At 37.6% G+C, this 16,683-nt stretch overlaps 1 protein-coding gene across 3 annotated transcripts in view; it reads right to left on the bottom strand.

Annotated features, from left to right (window-relative positions):
* The window catches only part of Tcf12 (transcription factor 12), a 312,899-nt gene that overhangs the window by 168,810 nt on the left and 127,406 nt on the right, over positions 1-16,683 (bottom strand). For all 3 annotated transcript variants that reach the window (XM_045160124.1, XM_045160125.1, XM_045160126.1), the window contains one exon: positions 15,538-15,640. In XM_045160124.1, the coding sequence (XP_045016059.1) occupies positions 15,538-15,640 (103 nt within the window). The remainder of the gene's footprint in view (positions 1-15,537; positions 15,641-16,683) is intronic.

Below are 16,683 nucleotides of genomic sequence, written 5' to 3'. Positions count from 1 at the left end.
TAGCCTTTACTAGGGCTCTCATACCTTCTTACAGCAAGAATATCAACAATGATGTAATCCACCAGACTTACATTACACGGATGTTTGCACTTACATGCCTGTGTATATTTAGTTCAAGAGAGTTTTATCAAGGGTATGTCCATGCATCCACCACCATCGCTATACCTAAACTGTTCTACCATCAACAGTAACTCTCATGTTGCCCTTTTCTAATTACATAAATCCCTGACAACCAACAATCTGCGCACTTCTATTATTTTGTTAATTCAAGAATGACAACTAAACAGCATTATACAACAAACACTTTCGAGTATGACATTTTTAGTCAGCTTAATTCACTTGAAATGAACCCTACCAACTGCACTGATTAAGAATTGATACCTAAGCCGGAAGTGGTGGCGCACACCATTGATCCCAGCACTCAGGAGGCAGAGGTAAAAGTATCGCCATGAGTTCAAGGCCACCCTGAGACTTCATCGTGAATTCCAGGTGAGCCTGAGCTACAGTGAGACCCTACCTCGAACCCCCCCCCCCCAAAAAAAAATAGATTCCTGCATTTCTGAATAGTATGCCATGGTATAAGAGCTCCACAGCTTGTGCAACCATTGATCTAATGAAGAACATTTTGGCTGTTTAAAGAATTGGCTATAATGAAGGCATTATAAACATCTATATTGAAAATTTGGGGGCTGGAGAGATGGCTCAGTGGTTAAAGGCACATGTTTTCAAAGCCTGACAGCCTGGGTTCAAATCCCTAGCACCCACACACAAAGTGGTAAACGTATCCGGAATTCATGTGCAATGGCAGAAGACCCCCACCCCACCCCACTCTCATATTCTCTCTCTCCTCAAGTAAGTTTATTTTTTAAATCTTGGGAAAATTCTAAAATTTCATTACTCAGAAACAAATGCCCAAGAGTGGAACTGCTGACATAAATGGTATCTGAATGCTTAGTTTTATAATAAACTGCTAACCTCCTTCCCACAATAGGTGCACCATTTTATATTCACAGTAGATGTAAGTAATTGGGGCCCGACACTTCTTTGCCGGATTTGGGATTTAGGCTATTTAATACCTGAGACATTCTGGGGTTATGTAGCCATGTACCACTGATTTGACTTACATTCCGTTAATGACAAATGACATTAAGCATTTTTTTCCTGTCCTCGCCTGCCATCTGCAATCCCTCTTTAGGGAACTGTGTGTGTGAACCTTGCCCATTGTCCACCTATCCTCAGAGCTGAGTATGCTGAGATGTTAGGTGTTTGAGATGTGATCCCCTGTCAGATATATACAGGACATTTCATCCAAGTGCTACAGAACACACATTCTTTTCGGCAGCACATGGAACATTCTCCAAAAATCTATATATTGGGACAAAAAGCAAATCTTAACAAATACAAGAAAACTGAAATAATTCCTTGCATTCTATCTGACCACAATGGAATCAAACTACAAATCAATAGCAAGAAAAGCTATAGAGCATACACAAAATCATGGAAACTAAACAATACACTACTAAACGATGAATGGGTCAATGAAGAAATCAAGAAGGAAATAAAAAAATTAAAAGAGTCAAATGATAATGAGAACATAACATACCAAAACCTTTGGTCTTAATGAAGGCACTCCTAGAAGGGAAATTTATAGCTTTAAGTGCCTATGTTAAGAAATTAGAAAGTTCTCAAGTAAACAACCTAATGCTTCACCTTAAAGGCTTCGAAAAAGAAGAACAAGGCAAACTGAAAATCAGTAGACAGGAAGACATAATAAAGATTAGCAGAAATTAATGAAATAGAAACCAAAAAAACAATCCAAAGAATCAATGAAACAAAGACTTGGTTCACTAAAAGGATAAACAAGATTGATAAACCCTTAGCAAATCTGACCAAAAGAAGGAGAGAAGAGATACAAATTAATAAAATTAGAGAGGAAAAAGGTACCATCACAACAGATACCAGAGAAATTTTAAAAATCATAGGGACATACTATAAAAACACATACTCCACTAAGTATGAAAACCTGAAAGAAATAGATGATTTCCTTGATTTATATGACCTACCTAAATTAATTCAAGATGAGATTAATCACTTAAATATATAGACCTATAACAAGGATGGAGATACAAGCCGTTATCAAAAATCTCCCAACTAAAAAAAGTCCAGGCCCAGATGGATTCACTGCTGAATTTTACCAGACCTTCGGGAAAGAACTAACACCATTGCTTCTTAAACCTTTCCATAAAATAGAAAAAGAAGTAATCCTACTAAAACTCCCTCTATGAAACTAGCATCACCCTGATAACAAAACCAGGCAAAGATAGAACAAAAAAGAAAGAAAATTATAGACCAATCTCCCTCATGAACATAGATGTAAAAATTCTCAACAAAATGTTGACAAACAGAATACAAGATTATTCACCCCAAGCAAACAGGCTTTATCCCAGAGATTCAGGGATGGTTAAATACACGCAAATCAATAAATGTAGTACATTATAATGGAATGAAAGACAAAAATCACATGATCATCTCATTAGATGCAAAGAAAGCATTTGACAAAATCCAACATCCCTTCATGATAAAAGTGCTACAGAGACTAGGAATAGAAAGAACATATATCAATATAATAAAGGCTATTTATGACAAGCTGACAGCCAACATATTTCTAAATGGGGAAAAACTGGAAGCTTTTCCACTAAAATCAGGAACAAGACAAGGGTGTCCATGTCCCCAGTTTAATATAGTACTGGAAGTCTTAGCCATAGCAATAAGGCAAGAGACGCATATAAAAGGGATACAAATTGGAAAGGAAGAGATCAAGTTATCACTATTAGATGACATGATTTTATACATAAAGGACCCTAAAGGCTCCACCAGCAGACACTTAGAGCTGATAAACACCTATAGCCATGTACAGGATACAAAATAAACAGGCCAGGAATGGTGGCACACACTTGAGAAGGCAAAGGTAGGGGGACAGCATGAGTTCACTCTGAAACTACAGAGTGAATTCCAGGTCAGCCTGAGCTTGAGTGAGACCCTATAGGGGTGGGGGTGGGGGGGAAAGAAACATACATAAATCAGTAGTCTTCTATATGCTAACAACAAACACCCAGAGGATGAAACCAGAGAATCACTCCCATTCACAACTACATCAAATAAATAAATAAATAAAGTACCTTGGAATAAACCTAACTAAGGAAGTGAAGGATTTCTACAATTCAAACTTTAAAGCACTCAAGCAAGAAATTGCAGAAGACACTAGGAAATGGAAAAAAATCCCTTGTTCTTGGATCAGAAGAATCAATATTGTGAAAATGGCAACCTTAACAAAAGCAATCTGTACATTCAATGTAATCCCCATCAAAATTCTAATGGCATTATTCATGGAAATAGAAAAAACAATTCAAAAATTCATTTGGAAGCACAAAAAAAATCTCCAATATCTAAAACAATACTGAGCAACAAAAATAAGGCTGGTGATATAACCATACCTGATTTTAATCTATACTACAGAGCCATCGTAACAAAAACAGCATGGTACTCGCACAAAAGGAGACATGTAGATCAATGGAACAGAATAGAGGACCCAGATGTAAAATCTGGGTAGCTATAGCCACCTAATATTCAATAAAAATGCCAAAAATACTCAATAGAGAAAAGACAACCTCTTCAGCAAATGATGCTGGAAAACTGGATATGTATCTGTAGAAGGATGAAAATAGATTGATTCTTTTTTCTCTCCATACACAAGAATGAAGTCAAAATGGATTAAGGAGCTTAACATCAGACCTGAAACTCTGAAACTGCTAGAGGAGAAACCTTTCAACAAGTTGGTCTTGGCAAAGACTTTCTGAATATAACCCCAATTGCTCAGGCAATAAAATCACAGATTAACCTCATGAAATTACAAAGATTTTGCATGGCAAAGGACACTGAAGACTCCACATACTTGGGCTGCAAGGTCACTGAGAAATCCTGCTGGAACTAAGCTGATAACCTCCTCCATGCAGAGCAGCTGACAGAAAGCTGGAAGAAGCCATTCTGCATGCAGCTCAATGGGAGAGAGAAAAATCACCAGTGAAGATATGCAACAGTGGACACTGCAAGCTTTATATTTGGCCAGCCAGGCCAAATGAGCCAAAAGGTGCAATAGTGGCACATCTGTCATGGTGGAAACCAACTGCTCTCTAATGGGACTGGAGGTCCACTCCATGGGAGGGAATACATCCCTGATACCAAAAACCTAAAACAGGAGTAGTCATGTGCCTTAGGGGTGTAATGTCTGCTGCTGTCTGGTTACATGTATATACTATGCTCATCAAACTGCTCAGTAAGCACTTCTCTTAATGTTCGTACCCATATATTAATGCCACTCTCACTTTTGGTAGAGAACCTTCTCTTTTCAGATGGCAGTGACCTTGGGATGACTCAGAAGGCATCATGGTGCTGGGAAGAAGTGACAGGAGTGCTCAGCACTGCAATATCTCTATCACACCTTCCAAGGCTCAAGGTCCATTGCAGAAGAAGTGGCAGAAAGAATGTAAGAGCCAAAGGAAGGGTAGGACTCCATATAGAGTGCTCTTCCAGACACAAAATTGTCTGGATATCCATGACCTCACAGTGCCTGACACTACCTACATAAGACCATCATAATAGGATGAAGAGATCATGACATCAAAATAAAAGAGGAACTGATTGACGGGAGGAGGAGATATGATGGAGAAGGGAGTTTTGAAGGGGATAGTAGGGGGAGGGAGGGCATTACCATGGGATATTGTTTACATGGAAGTTGTTAATAAAATAAATAAAAATATTTTTAGAAAATGTGATTTGTAACTATTTGATCCCGTTCAGTGCTTTTCATTTTGTCCTCTTAAAAGGATCTTTAACACAACAAAAAGCTTTTAATTTTTATTCATTTTGATTAAGTCTAATTCATCTAAATTTCTTGTTATGAATTTCTTTTGTGGTATCACGTCTAAGCATGTATCTCTAAGATTTTCTCCTATGTTTTCTTCTAAAGGTTTATATTTAAGGTCATGATTTGTCTAGAGTTATTTGCATAAGATATGAAGTTTAAACTGAAACACTTAAAAAACAAACAAACAAAAAACAAAGTCCCATACTTCATAGTATATACAGCAAATATTTGTTCTAGTGCACAGACTTACTTAAGTACTATTCAGTCTACACTAGATTGCTACAATCAATATGCCTCAGCTTGTTATTATACAACTGTCTCCAGTTCAAAAACCATGCGTGCATGTACATTATGAATTGGAGCACTGTTTTCAACTTCTTCCAGTATGCATGCATAAGCAGAGCAGAGCTGCATGGTGAAAGCATCCTCACTTAGGTAGGAATTTTTCACTGTCTCACAAAGCAGTCGTGAAATTCTGCAGCACAATAAGCACGAAATCACAGTTTCTGTTAATTAACACCCTTGCCATCATTTAATGCTGTATTTTGGATTTTGGCTCTTCTGATAAGTGTGTAGTAGTATCCTACTGTCATTTTTTAATCCATAGTAACATGGCGCAGCAGAAAGGAGCTTTCCTGAAAAAGCCTGTATACCCAGGTTGATTCCCCACTACCCACATAAAGCCATATGCACAAAGTGGCACATGCATATGGAGTTCATTTGCAGCAGTAAGAGACCCTGGTGCACCCATAAATTTTTTTTCTTTCTCATTCTCTCTTTCTTCTTCGCTCACCTACCTCCCCCTCTCCTGTTGATAAATAAAAATTAAAAATGATCCAAGGGCTCTGGAGAGATGGCTTAGTGGTTAAGCGCTTGCCTGTGAAGCTTAAAGACCCTGGTTCGGTTCCAGGCTCGATCACCTACCCAGGACCCACATAAGCCAGATACCGAGGTGGCGCATGCGTCTGGAGTTCATTTGCAGTAGCTGGAGGCCCTGGTGTGCCCATTCTCTCTTTCTTCTGCCTCTTTCTCTGTCTGTTGCTATCAAATAAATAAATATTTTTAAATGATAAATAAATAAATATTTTTAAAAAGTGACCCAAGCCAATCACCTCTCTGTATTTAGATAATATTTCTAAACATAAACCAGAACAAACTTTGTGTACTTCTCTGGATGCTTTCTATACAGGTTTTCTTTGTTTCTACCACCTTCCTATCTGCGCCTAAAGATATGATTCTGGTGCCTGCCCAATGTAGTCTCCAAAGATGTTGACATTCTTCTTTTTTTTTTTTTTTAACTATTTTTACTTATTTATATATTTGAGAGAGACAAAGAAGTAGGGCAGGAGTGAGGGATGGGTATGCCAGGGCCTCCAACCACTTCAAATGAACTTAGATGCATGCCCTATCGTGTACATCTAGCTTACGTGGGCATTGGGGAATCGAACATGAGTCCTTAGGCTTTGCAGGCAAGCACCTTAACCACTAAGCAATCTCTCCAGCCCTAGATGTTATTATTCACATAACCAGACCTCTGACTGCTAGCAGATTTGGCCCTAATCAGGAACCAGTTTTAAACGGTTATTATATTATCATTGATTTTAGCTATTGATCACAATACCTATAATATTTATTGTCCCGCTCTTTGTCAAGGTTTGCCGACAGCTGATCTCAGGGATAAGACAGTATGTAAAAGATACTAAAATTTATAATTAACTGTAAAAAAAATAACTAATTTGCTATGAAATGTCCTTGTATTCTAACTTCCATTTAATTGTGACTCCCCAGATATTTTTAGAACCTGAAGAGTCTGACAATCCTCCAGAGGTATTCTCAAAGTGAAAAACAAGTATGTAACACAAGAAAGACAGGAAAAATTCGCCACACCACACAAGGCAGTAGCCCCTCCCCAGCCACTTTCCAAAAGGAAATGACTATATATAAACTCAATCCCAAATATATGTATAATACATGTCCATACATATGTGTATATATGTATGTGCAAATATATGTATGTATCTGCTTTAAATATAGGTAGAATGGCAACTTCTAGTATACATAAAAACCTAAAATCACAAATAACCCAGGAAGTTACAAAACATAAAAAGAGTTATGAGAAACAAAGGATGAATTTTCTGACAAAAAGAATTACTGAAGTGGTGAAGTGACACTTCACAGAAAGCAGAAGTCACTGGAAGGACTTCACTTGTAACAGAGACCAAAACCTACCCAACTGAAAGGTAAGAGTACAATACTTTCAAATAACACTGTGTAACTAAAATAAAATCAATTCAGCATATCATTTCAAATTTTTAAAATTTGTATACATAAAGACTGTGGCCACTAATTAAGCTAGTCTAACTTTGCACTTGGAAACAGCACGGGAGAATGCCAGGGACACTCCCCTATCTCTCGACTTAGTGATAACCATTTTATTTCTCAACATTCGCAGCTGAGTTCCCACCTCTTAGGCCTATTCTACTTCCAACACCAAGGAGTATCTGGTATGAAAGCATTTGTTTTTAATAAAGCACTCAGAAAAACCTTTATTCTCATCACTATAACTACAAGCAATGAATTATGCTAAAATATTACTATGTAGGAGGTGTGATCTAATAATTATGCTCTAGTTCCCAAACTCCAAACTGCATGCAAAGGTACACTTCTTGAATTATATGCATTTAGTTTACAAAAAGTCCTTAGTTTAATTCTCCAAATATCTTGTAACCAAATATCCTCAGCCACCGTCACTTATCCTATTATATAGAGTATAGAGAACCAAGAACAGCCTCAATGTAGAGTTGGCTAGACCCAAGCAATGTGAAAACTCATGAAGAACCACTTCTCAGACTGATGCCTATAGACCACTAGAAAAGCATAAACATTAAAAAGTCATTAAGCTAGAAACTTAAAAAATGGGATAAAAGTGTGAAATGTAAAAACTCATTTCCCAGTATATATGATATTTAATACACATGCCTATGTTTCTTCCACCCACTTTCCCCCTTGCATCTTACATGAGCAGACACACAAGCACATAAAATGTCATTCAGAACACTGTGACTGACTTCAGCCAGAGCCAACATTATTACTATTAAGTATCTCTTTTTTTGTAATGCAAAAGAGCAAGAGTGAGAGAGAATTGGTGTGCCAGGGCCTTCAGCCACTGCAACTGAACTCTACATTGTGTGTTCGTGCAAGTTTGCACACTTGCATCACTTGGTGTGTCAGGCTTATGTGGGACCTGGAGAGTTGAACGTGAGTCCTTAGGCTTCGCAGGCAAGCACCTTAACTGCTAAGCCATCTCTCCAGCCCATTAAATATCTCTTAATACAAAGGAAATATCAAAAATACACTGTAGTTGGTAAAGCTAAATTATTATCCAAGAGATTCAAATTTACATGAAGCCCATGAATATGATGTTAAAGAACCAATTAATCAAGTACACAGCCACTTGACAATTTAAGATCTAAACCAGTCCACTAATAACTGAGGAGAAAAATCAGGAGGATTCAAATGTGAACTGATGGACATATTTAAACCATATATTTTTCTGAGATGAAAATAAAAAGGAGAAACAAAGAATGAGGCTGAGCATAGGTCAGTGGTATAGTGCTTGCCTTGTCTGAGACAAGGCTATGGGATCCATTCTAGGAAGAAATGAGAAAGGGGAAGTGGAGAGAGAAAAGAGAGGGGGGAAGGATAGGGGAAAGAAAGTTAAGAGGAATGAAGGATAGGAAGGAGAAAAGAAAAGAGGGGAGAGGAACCAAGATCAGGGCACTATACTCCTACTCTTCCCAATTTTTCAAAATCCTTTCTCTGTGGCCCACTTTACCTTGCTATAGTTTCAATTCACTCAATGAACACAGGTCAAGAAACCTAACAGTGTTTTGACTCCTGGGTCCTCCACACCCAAATCAGTCTACTTCTAGCCGTCTTTGAACATAGAAGTTAGTAAGTAACAACTATTGCTTCACCTAGCTTTTGTCGCTTGTAATAAAAACACTGAGCAATTCAGCGCATTATCCACCTTTAAAGGTTCCTGACTTTTGGTTATACTTAATCTTCATCTCTAATGTCTTTAAGAATTTCTGTGTGTCAATCACATTGTCCCATGTACAGTAATTATTGAAATTCTGAATTTACCTCCTTTACTACATTAAAGGAACCAAATCTTAAAAAAAAAAAAAAAGGAACCAAATCTTAAAGACAACTTATTATTTTAGATTCCTCTCCTCCCCAGCTGAATGGCAGCATAAACTGATTATTAGGTCCATGAAAATATGGATATAGGCAATAAGTTGAACTCATTAACCAGGGTCTAGACAATAGCAGCAGGAAGAAAGAGTTAAAATTAGGAAAAAGGTATCAAAGGCATCACATAAACACACAGACAGTGGGGTTGGGGGCAGTATAGTTGAAAGGAACTGTGAGCTAAATTAGAAACAAGGGGGTCATGGCTGTATTTGCTGAAAAGTCATTCTGGTTTTCATGGCTTCTATTGCAACTAGGTCTCTCTCAGTTAAGTTTCTCTTGAAACTGACATTTCATATTTATAAGCAGCCAAACTCCAAGGATCAATGAAGATTATATCCTTTTATGAGATATGGGGTTAATGGAACATGGAGAAAATATGAAAGACTCATCCTTATACAATACTGTCAAAGTCAGACTTTAAACCAAACTGGTTCCCGCAAGCATAATTGTTATCACATTCATTATCTCATCCAGCAGAAGGAACTTCACAAAAATCAAAGTTAGATGGCATATGTCAAAGTTAGATGTCATTAAGGGCAGAGGTTTGTTGGGCAGGGGACTTCTGGGTTTGACACAAAGTATAGTACAGGCAATAAACTGTACAAAAGGGTGTACCTTGAAATCTGGTTGTTTGAATACTTAATGCATTGGGGGGGGGGGGGTAGAATGAACCAGGGTTTAAACTCCCAAAAGAACTCACAGAAACCTCTGCTGCAATGGAGCAGAAATAACATATAGTTATTCGTACCAGAAGAGTCCTTTAAATCCTGGGGTAGAGAAGGGTGCAGCTAGGCAAAAAGATAACAGCAGCAATAGAAGAACAGCGGGTTCACCTACAGGTCAATGTATAAGCACAGTATATTAGTTACTTTCTTGCTGCTGGGACAAAATATACAAACAGAAGCAGCTTAAGGAAGGAAAGGGTTTATCTTTGGCTTAACAGTTTCTAGGGGAAGTTCCATCATGGCAGGAGAAGAAAGGCAATTCACATCATCACAGCAACAGGGAGGAAATAGAGAGAAAATGAATGTAAGTGGGGCTGGGCTGTAACTCCTCAAGACCCATCCTCAGTGACACATTTCCTCCAACAGGCCCTACCTCCTAAAGGTTCCACAAACGTCCCAAACAGAGCCACCAACTGGGGTTAAGTATTTAAACACATGAGTCTGCAGGGGACATTTTACATTTAAGCCAACACACATGGGCTCAACACAATGTACTTAAACTAGAAATTAACTATGTTGTCTACTATGAGTAGTAAAAATTTATAGCAAGATTACTTTTCACTTATATGGAAAGCACTTTCCAGCATGTGTCTCATGCAAAACTAGTTTCCCAGGAGCTAATGGTATTTTCTATAAAAAGTCTTGAATATAGCCTATGAATCTGAGATATATTAGGATAAACAAGGTTTCCTGAAAATCTTTAACATACATAATTATAAGCTGTTCCTCTAAGGGGAACAATGGATCTACAATACTGACTAAAGTTTCTTCATTATGAAACCTTCCCTAGTGGCCATCTCTCTAGACTAGATGTCCATAATTGTGGCTAGGAAAAGGCTAGTCTGATTAAAAAAAAAAAAAACAACCTAGAAGTACTACACAGGTAGAATGATTATTTTATATGAATGAAAAAGCACTGACCCAAGAAACAAGAGACAAAGGTTTCTCTACATTCAGTTGTATGACTTATTGGCTCTGTGACTTCAGAAAAACACATATTTTTCCTCTGCCTTTGTTTACAAAAACTGCAAGATAGCAATTGTAACTCTTTTTCCAAGGTTAAATAAAAGATACTTTGTGACATTATAGTTATAAAAGTCTAGAGCTACCAAATACCTTTAGTATAGCCAGTATTACCAGTCAGAAAGGCAAAGATTACTTTCTAGTCCTCTCAGCCTCCACTTCCCCCATTACACCACATGCTATTGTCATTCAAGAGTTATTCACAGAATAGCTCTAGAGGCAAAATGGGCTCTCAGAAAGATAGTAATTAGGAGTCTCAGAGAAAAGAAAAATTCAAGATGATGTAATGTTTTATTTCCTCTGTATTTAACCCTTTCCAACAATGAATACAAGCAGTAACAAGTAAAGAGTAGGAATTGTTTGAGGAATGAGAAGTCTGTACTTCCATGCAATAATTCGTTTCTATGGTCAGTTAATAAGCTAGTCCTGTCATCACCAAAAATATGACCAATTACCAATAAGTAAAGAAAAATAAGTTACTGAAATTAACAAGGGACCCAAGAGTGGAAAAATGAGCCAAAACAGGGAGGCCTGAAAACAGCCAAAGCTGTATGTTACCCTACTACAGTTCACTATGGACAAAGTTTTGTTCAAAGCTTTAAAAGAATACAGAGGTGTTTGAAGCTAATTATTTAGTTATGTGCCCCCAAAGATGTATGTATTTCACTTGAAACTGACAAATCAATAGGATAATTCTGAAATTCATAAAAAGAAACACTGACACAGAATAACTGCTTTACTTACTATATAAAATAGTTCAAATATACAGAACTGAACTTTCTGTGACAAACTGCTCATTATTGAGTCATTATCTGCCCTTGTTAGACAAAATTTTCTATTTTTGCAAGCATTAAAGTGTTTGAAAGCTACATCACAAACAGTGGTGCTTTATAATCCACTATTTCTTCAGGCAAATGTGCTTATGGCTGAATACTCAGAACAACAACATTCCCTAGATGTACTATCCCTCCCCTGTTTAATGGTGTTCTGAAATGCTGACAGCAATGACTAAATGTTTGGTATCACTCTCCTATTAGCCTTACTGCTTTTGAGCACTCGCCACTCCTGGCATCAACCCATGTGTACCTACTCTGGTGGGTAGTTAGGTAGGTACTAATGGTTCAAATGCTTCTAAAATTTCCAAATGCTATCCAGCAGAGCTTTAACAGTTTCAGTTCCCCAAATGAAACACCCTTAAAGGAGTTTAAGCTAGAAAAGCAAATTCTCCACTGCAACTCCATCTAGTGCTATAAAAATCCATATATTTGGGCATCTAACAGCAGAAACATTTTCTCTCACATCAAGTTGAGCTTGCCTGTTGCTCTATGAAACTGCACTACAATTTTAGAGACATTCATTTCCAAAAGAAAGCCATTGTCATGCACATTATTTAGAGAAAGTTACCATATGGAGATGCCTCATTTAATCATTTTTACTGACAATAAAGGGCAGTATGGTAAATCACATACTGCCAAAGGTTTTTAAATCCCTTTTGAACATAATGATCTCTAGGGCATTTCTCCTCCTTTAAATTAGGTGATTAAAAATTCAATGACTAGGACTGAAGACTGAACTCAGTTGATCAATGCTTGAAGCATGCATGAAGCCCAAAGTCTGATCCTAAGCACCTTATGGTACAGCTTTCCTATAATGCCAGCACTTGAGAGGATGGAGACAGGAAGACTGAAATTCAAGATCATCCATTAGCTTCATAGGGAGTTTGAGGACAGCCTGGACTACATGACACTGTCTCAAATTTTTTTATTATTTTATTTTTGAGAGAGAGAATGAGGCAAAGAAAGAGAGGGTTGGGGGAAAATGGGGTGCCTGGGCCTTTAACCCAATGTGACCAAACTCCAGACACGGGCACCCCCTTGTGGTGCATGTGCAACACTGCACATTTGTGTCACTTTTTGTCTGGCTTATGTGGGACCTGGAGTTTTGAACATAGTGTCCTTAGGCATCACAGGCAAGTGCCTTAATCATTAAGCCATCTCTCTAGCCCTCTAATTTTTTTAAAATCACTTCTTGGCCTTTTGGCTAAGATCAAATGTAAAAATAAAATAAAATAAAAACAATTTAATTAAGAACATATGGACTATGTAGCTCTCCTGACTCATTACACAAGGTAGTTCAGATGAATATAATCTCTTTCATTTACCAGTGAAGAAATGTTTACAAATCATCATATTTAAAGGTTAGATATGGGTTTTACAGAATATGGATGCTTATAAAAGTATTCCAATAATTCTCTGAAAACTAAGAGTCCAGCAAGCACATGCTCATGACTGCTTCTACCTCAAACTGAATCACAGAAACCTTTTTAGTTAACAGCTGCTCAGAACAAGTGACTAACATGCATATCTCCTAGACATCAAGTAATTCTTGATCTGTCTCCCACAACTTTAATGGTCATCCTGGCTCAAAGCAGTAGTAAGGATGCAGTTCCACTGAGCTTGAGTCACCATGTAAGCTAAGACCACAGGTAAGAACAGAAATACCAAACAGGCAGCTTCAGATACTTCAGAGTTTAGAATGACAGTTTCAAGTAACAAGCCTGAGCTCCACCCAAAGCTACAAAGCACCGACTCTCACTGCCCGATTATTCTTGTATATAAATTAAATGCTACTTGGGAAAGTTATAATGAAAAAGGAATTTATATGGCTTAATTTCAATAACTTATGTATTTCATGAGAGAGAGACAGAGACAGAGACAGAGAGTCGGGGGGGGGGAGAAGAGGCAGACAGAGAGAATGGGTGTCTCTAGCCATTGCAAATGAACTCCAGAAGCATACGCCATCATATGCATCTGGCTTACATGAGTATTACAGAATCAAATATGAGTCCTTAGGCTTAGCAGGCAAGCATCTTAACTGCTAAGCCATATAGGCGTATTTAGTCAATTTTACATGGATGGTAAATTAAACAGAAAAAATTTTTAAATCAATTAACAAATTTTCCTTGGCCAAATAACTTCTTCATTCTAAATTAAATTCCAAGTTTTACTGGATTAACATATTTCAAACCGTGTAAGTTGTTTGCACCTCTTCTAATGATAAATGCAATGTTTACTACTGATTAGCTATTTTCCCCTCTGGCCGTAAACTGTCCAATACCATACATAAAATCCATACCAGAATATTAAACTCTGACTCCTCAAAACTATAGAAGAAAAGAGAAAGAACAAAAACTATGGAAAGTCCATTATAAAAATCTGGCCACCAGGAGTTTGGATTTGGGTAACCCACTGAAGTTAGCATGACTGTGTCTCAAAGGAACAATTCTAAGGTCACAATACAAATGACCTTGAGAAACAGAGTAATGAAATCAATGTTAATGACACAAACCTATGTTTAAAGAACATAATGGCAATTATACAACAGATTAAATAAAGCTTTGTACAAGGTGCTTAACTTTAGAATAAAAAAGAAAAATGTTACTTACAAAGGAAAGATTCTTTACAATCAGATTTTGTAAGAGCCTAAGTGAGAGTGAGTGAGTATGTGTGTGTGTTCTGTATATAAAAAGTGGGGCTGGGAAGATGGCACCACGGTTAAAGAAGCCTGTTTGCAAAGGCTGCTGAGCCATGAAAGCTAGATGCAAAAGGCAGTCCAATTACCTGGCATTTGTTTGCAGCAGAAAGAGACTGGGGAGGGGCGAGGGATGTATGCACACATACACATGCATAGGTAAAAATTTTAATTTTTAAAAATAAATATGAATGACATCTAAACTGGGAGAAATTTTAAAAAATAAAACATGGGCTTATTTCAGACTGAAGTACTTTTCAACTTGAGAAAGATAGGAAGACGCTTCTTCATGTAGTTAAGAGAAAAAAAAATGGGGCTGGAGAGATGGCTTAGAGGTTAAGGCACTTGCCTGCAAAGACTAAGGGCCCAAGTTCAATTCCCCAGTACCCACAAGGTAGCACATGTGTCTGAAGTTCATTTACAGTGTGGCAGGAGGCCCTGGTGTGCCCATTCTCATTCATTCATTCATTCATTCATTCATTAAATAAATAAATAAATAAATAAATAAATAAATAAATAAATGGGCTGAATACACAGGACTGTCTTCACAAAACGTACAGATCAGGTTTAGGTGAGGGCTTCCCCTCTGAATTACATTTCACTAAACAAACCACAGCTTTCAAACACCTTTAATAGGAACCCACGTGTTTAAAATAAATTCTATACAGGATCAAATAGTAGTAGTGTTTGTATTAAATAGGGTCAAAAGAAGTATGGTCCAATGCAAGTAAAAGTTGCCTAAATTTACTGTCCTGTATTTTTGAATGCCATATACATACACCTGTGAAACAAATAGTGAATCACAACCACCTCTGAAGAAGGCTCTCAGGCTCAGCAAACAGAATGCTGTGCGTGATCACAAACACTGCCAAAGCAGAGTTAGATGCTGAAACTTCCTCCCAACAGCAAGAACACTGCTCCAAAAAAAAAGCCCCATTTAAGATCGTCACTCAAGATGAGGGAGCAAGAACAGTCGGAATACCTCTAGCAACTCCAGAGCCACTTTCCTGATACTTATGTGTCCTTCTTGGACAAAGGGATAAACAAAGGTATCAGAGAACAGAATCACCAACTTACCCATCAGATTTGAGTTCATGAAAGGCGTTGGGGACAAGCCTTCATGGGCCCCTAATCGGCTGTCGTTCAGGTGGTCACTGTAATGAGGGCTGTCTGTAAAACCCTGGGGAAAGGGGACAGAGCAGAGCATTAGAGAGGTTATTCAAAAGTCCTGCTAACCAAACACAAGTAGATGGTCATTCCTGACCAGTTCTTTCATCATTACTTCTAATGACTGAACATCAGAGTGTTCTGTTTATTCTTTTAAAGGTTTTAAATTTAAAAAAAGGATTCAGGTTAGATGGCTCAGCAGTTAAGGTACCTGCCTGCAAAGCCTAATGAACAAAATTCAATTCCCTAACACCAGATAAAGCCAGATGTACAAAGTGGTGCATGCATCTGGAGTTCATCTGTAGCAGCTAGAGGCCCTGTCCCACCCATCTTTCTATCTCTCTTCTCTCTCTCTCTCTCTCTCTCTCTCTGCTTGCAAATAAATACAAATTTTTTTTTTAATTCATGATAAAGCCAAGCGCAGTGACATGCACCTTTAATCCCAGCACTCTGGAGACTGAGGAAGGAGGATTGCTCTGAAGCCAGTCTAGGCTACAGAGTGAGTTCCATGTCAGCCTGGGCAAGAATGAGTGCTGGTCTCAAAAAAATTCTCATAATAATAATATTTATGACTACTATTATTAGCCACAATCAATATACTGGAAACAAATCCTTTGACAACTGGCAAACAAATATTTAACAAAAAAAAAACTATTTACATTTCTGTTAGAACTGGTAGAAACCAAGCCACATGAAAAGTAAATCAATGAAATAGTTCATTTAAATCTTTAAGTATGAAAAATGAAAATAACAAAGCTAACGATTTTTCAAAATAGCTCTTCATGTATTTCTCCTTACAGCTTAACAGAAGAAAGAGGAAAGGGGAGGAGTATAAACTTTACAAAAGATGTTAAAAACTGTTTGGTTTCTCAGCTTCTTACACACAGTACTGCATTGCCTCCAAAATCACACTGCTTCAAAACAAGACATTCAATCTTAGTTAATTAAAATTCCATGTGATACCTAGTACTCTGCTAATTTAAAACCATCACAGTAAAGATGAAGAATTAAGAAGCCCAATAAGAAAACTGTCCTTCCTCAGAGAAACCAGAAACC

The sequence above is a fragment of the Jaculus jaculus genome, chromosome 10 (genome assembly GCF_020740685.1).
Source record: "Jaculus jaculus isolate mJacJac1 chromosome 10, mJacJac1.mat.Y.cur, whole genome shotgun sequence".
In the NCBI taxonomy this organism is placed as follows: Eukaryota; Metazoa; Chordata; class Mammalia; order Rodentia; family Dipodidae; genus Jaculus; species Jaculus jaculus.
This window is presented reverse-complemented; position numbering and strand designations above follow the sequence as displayed.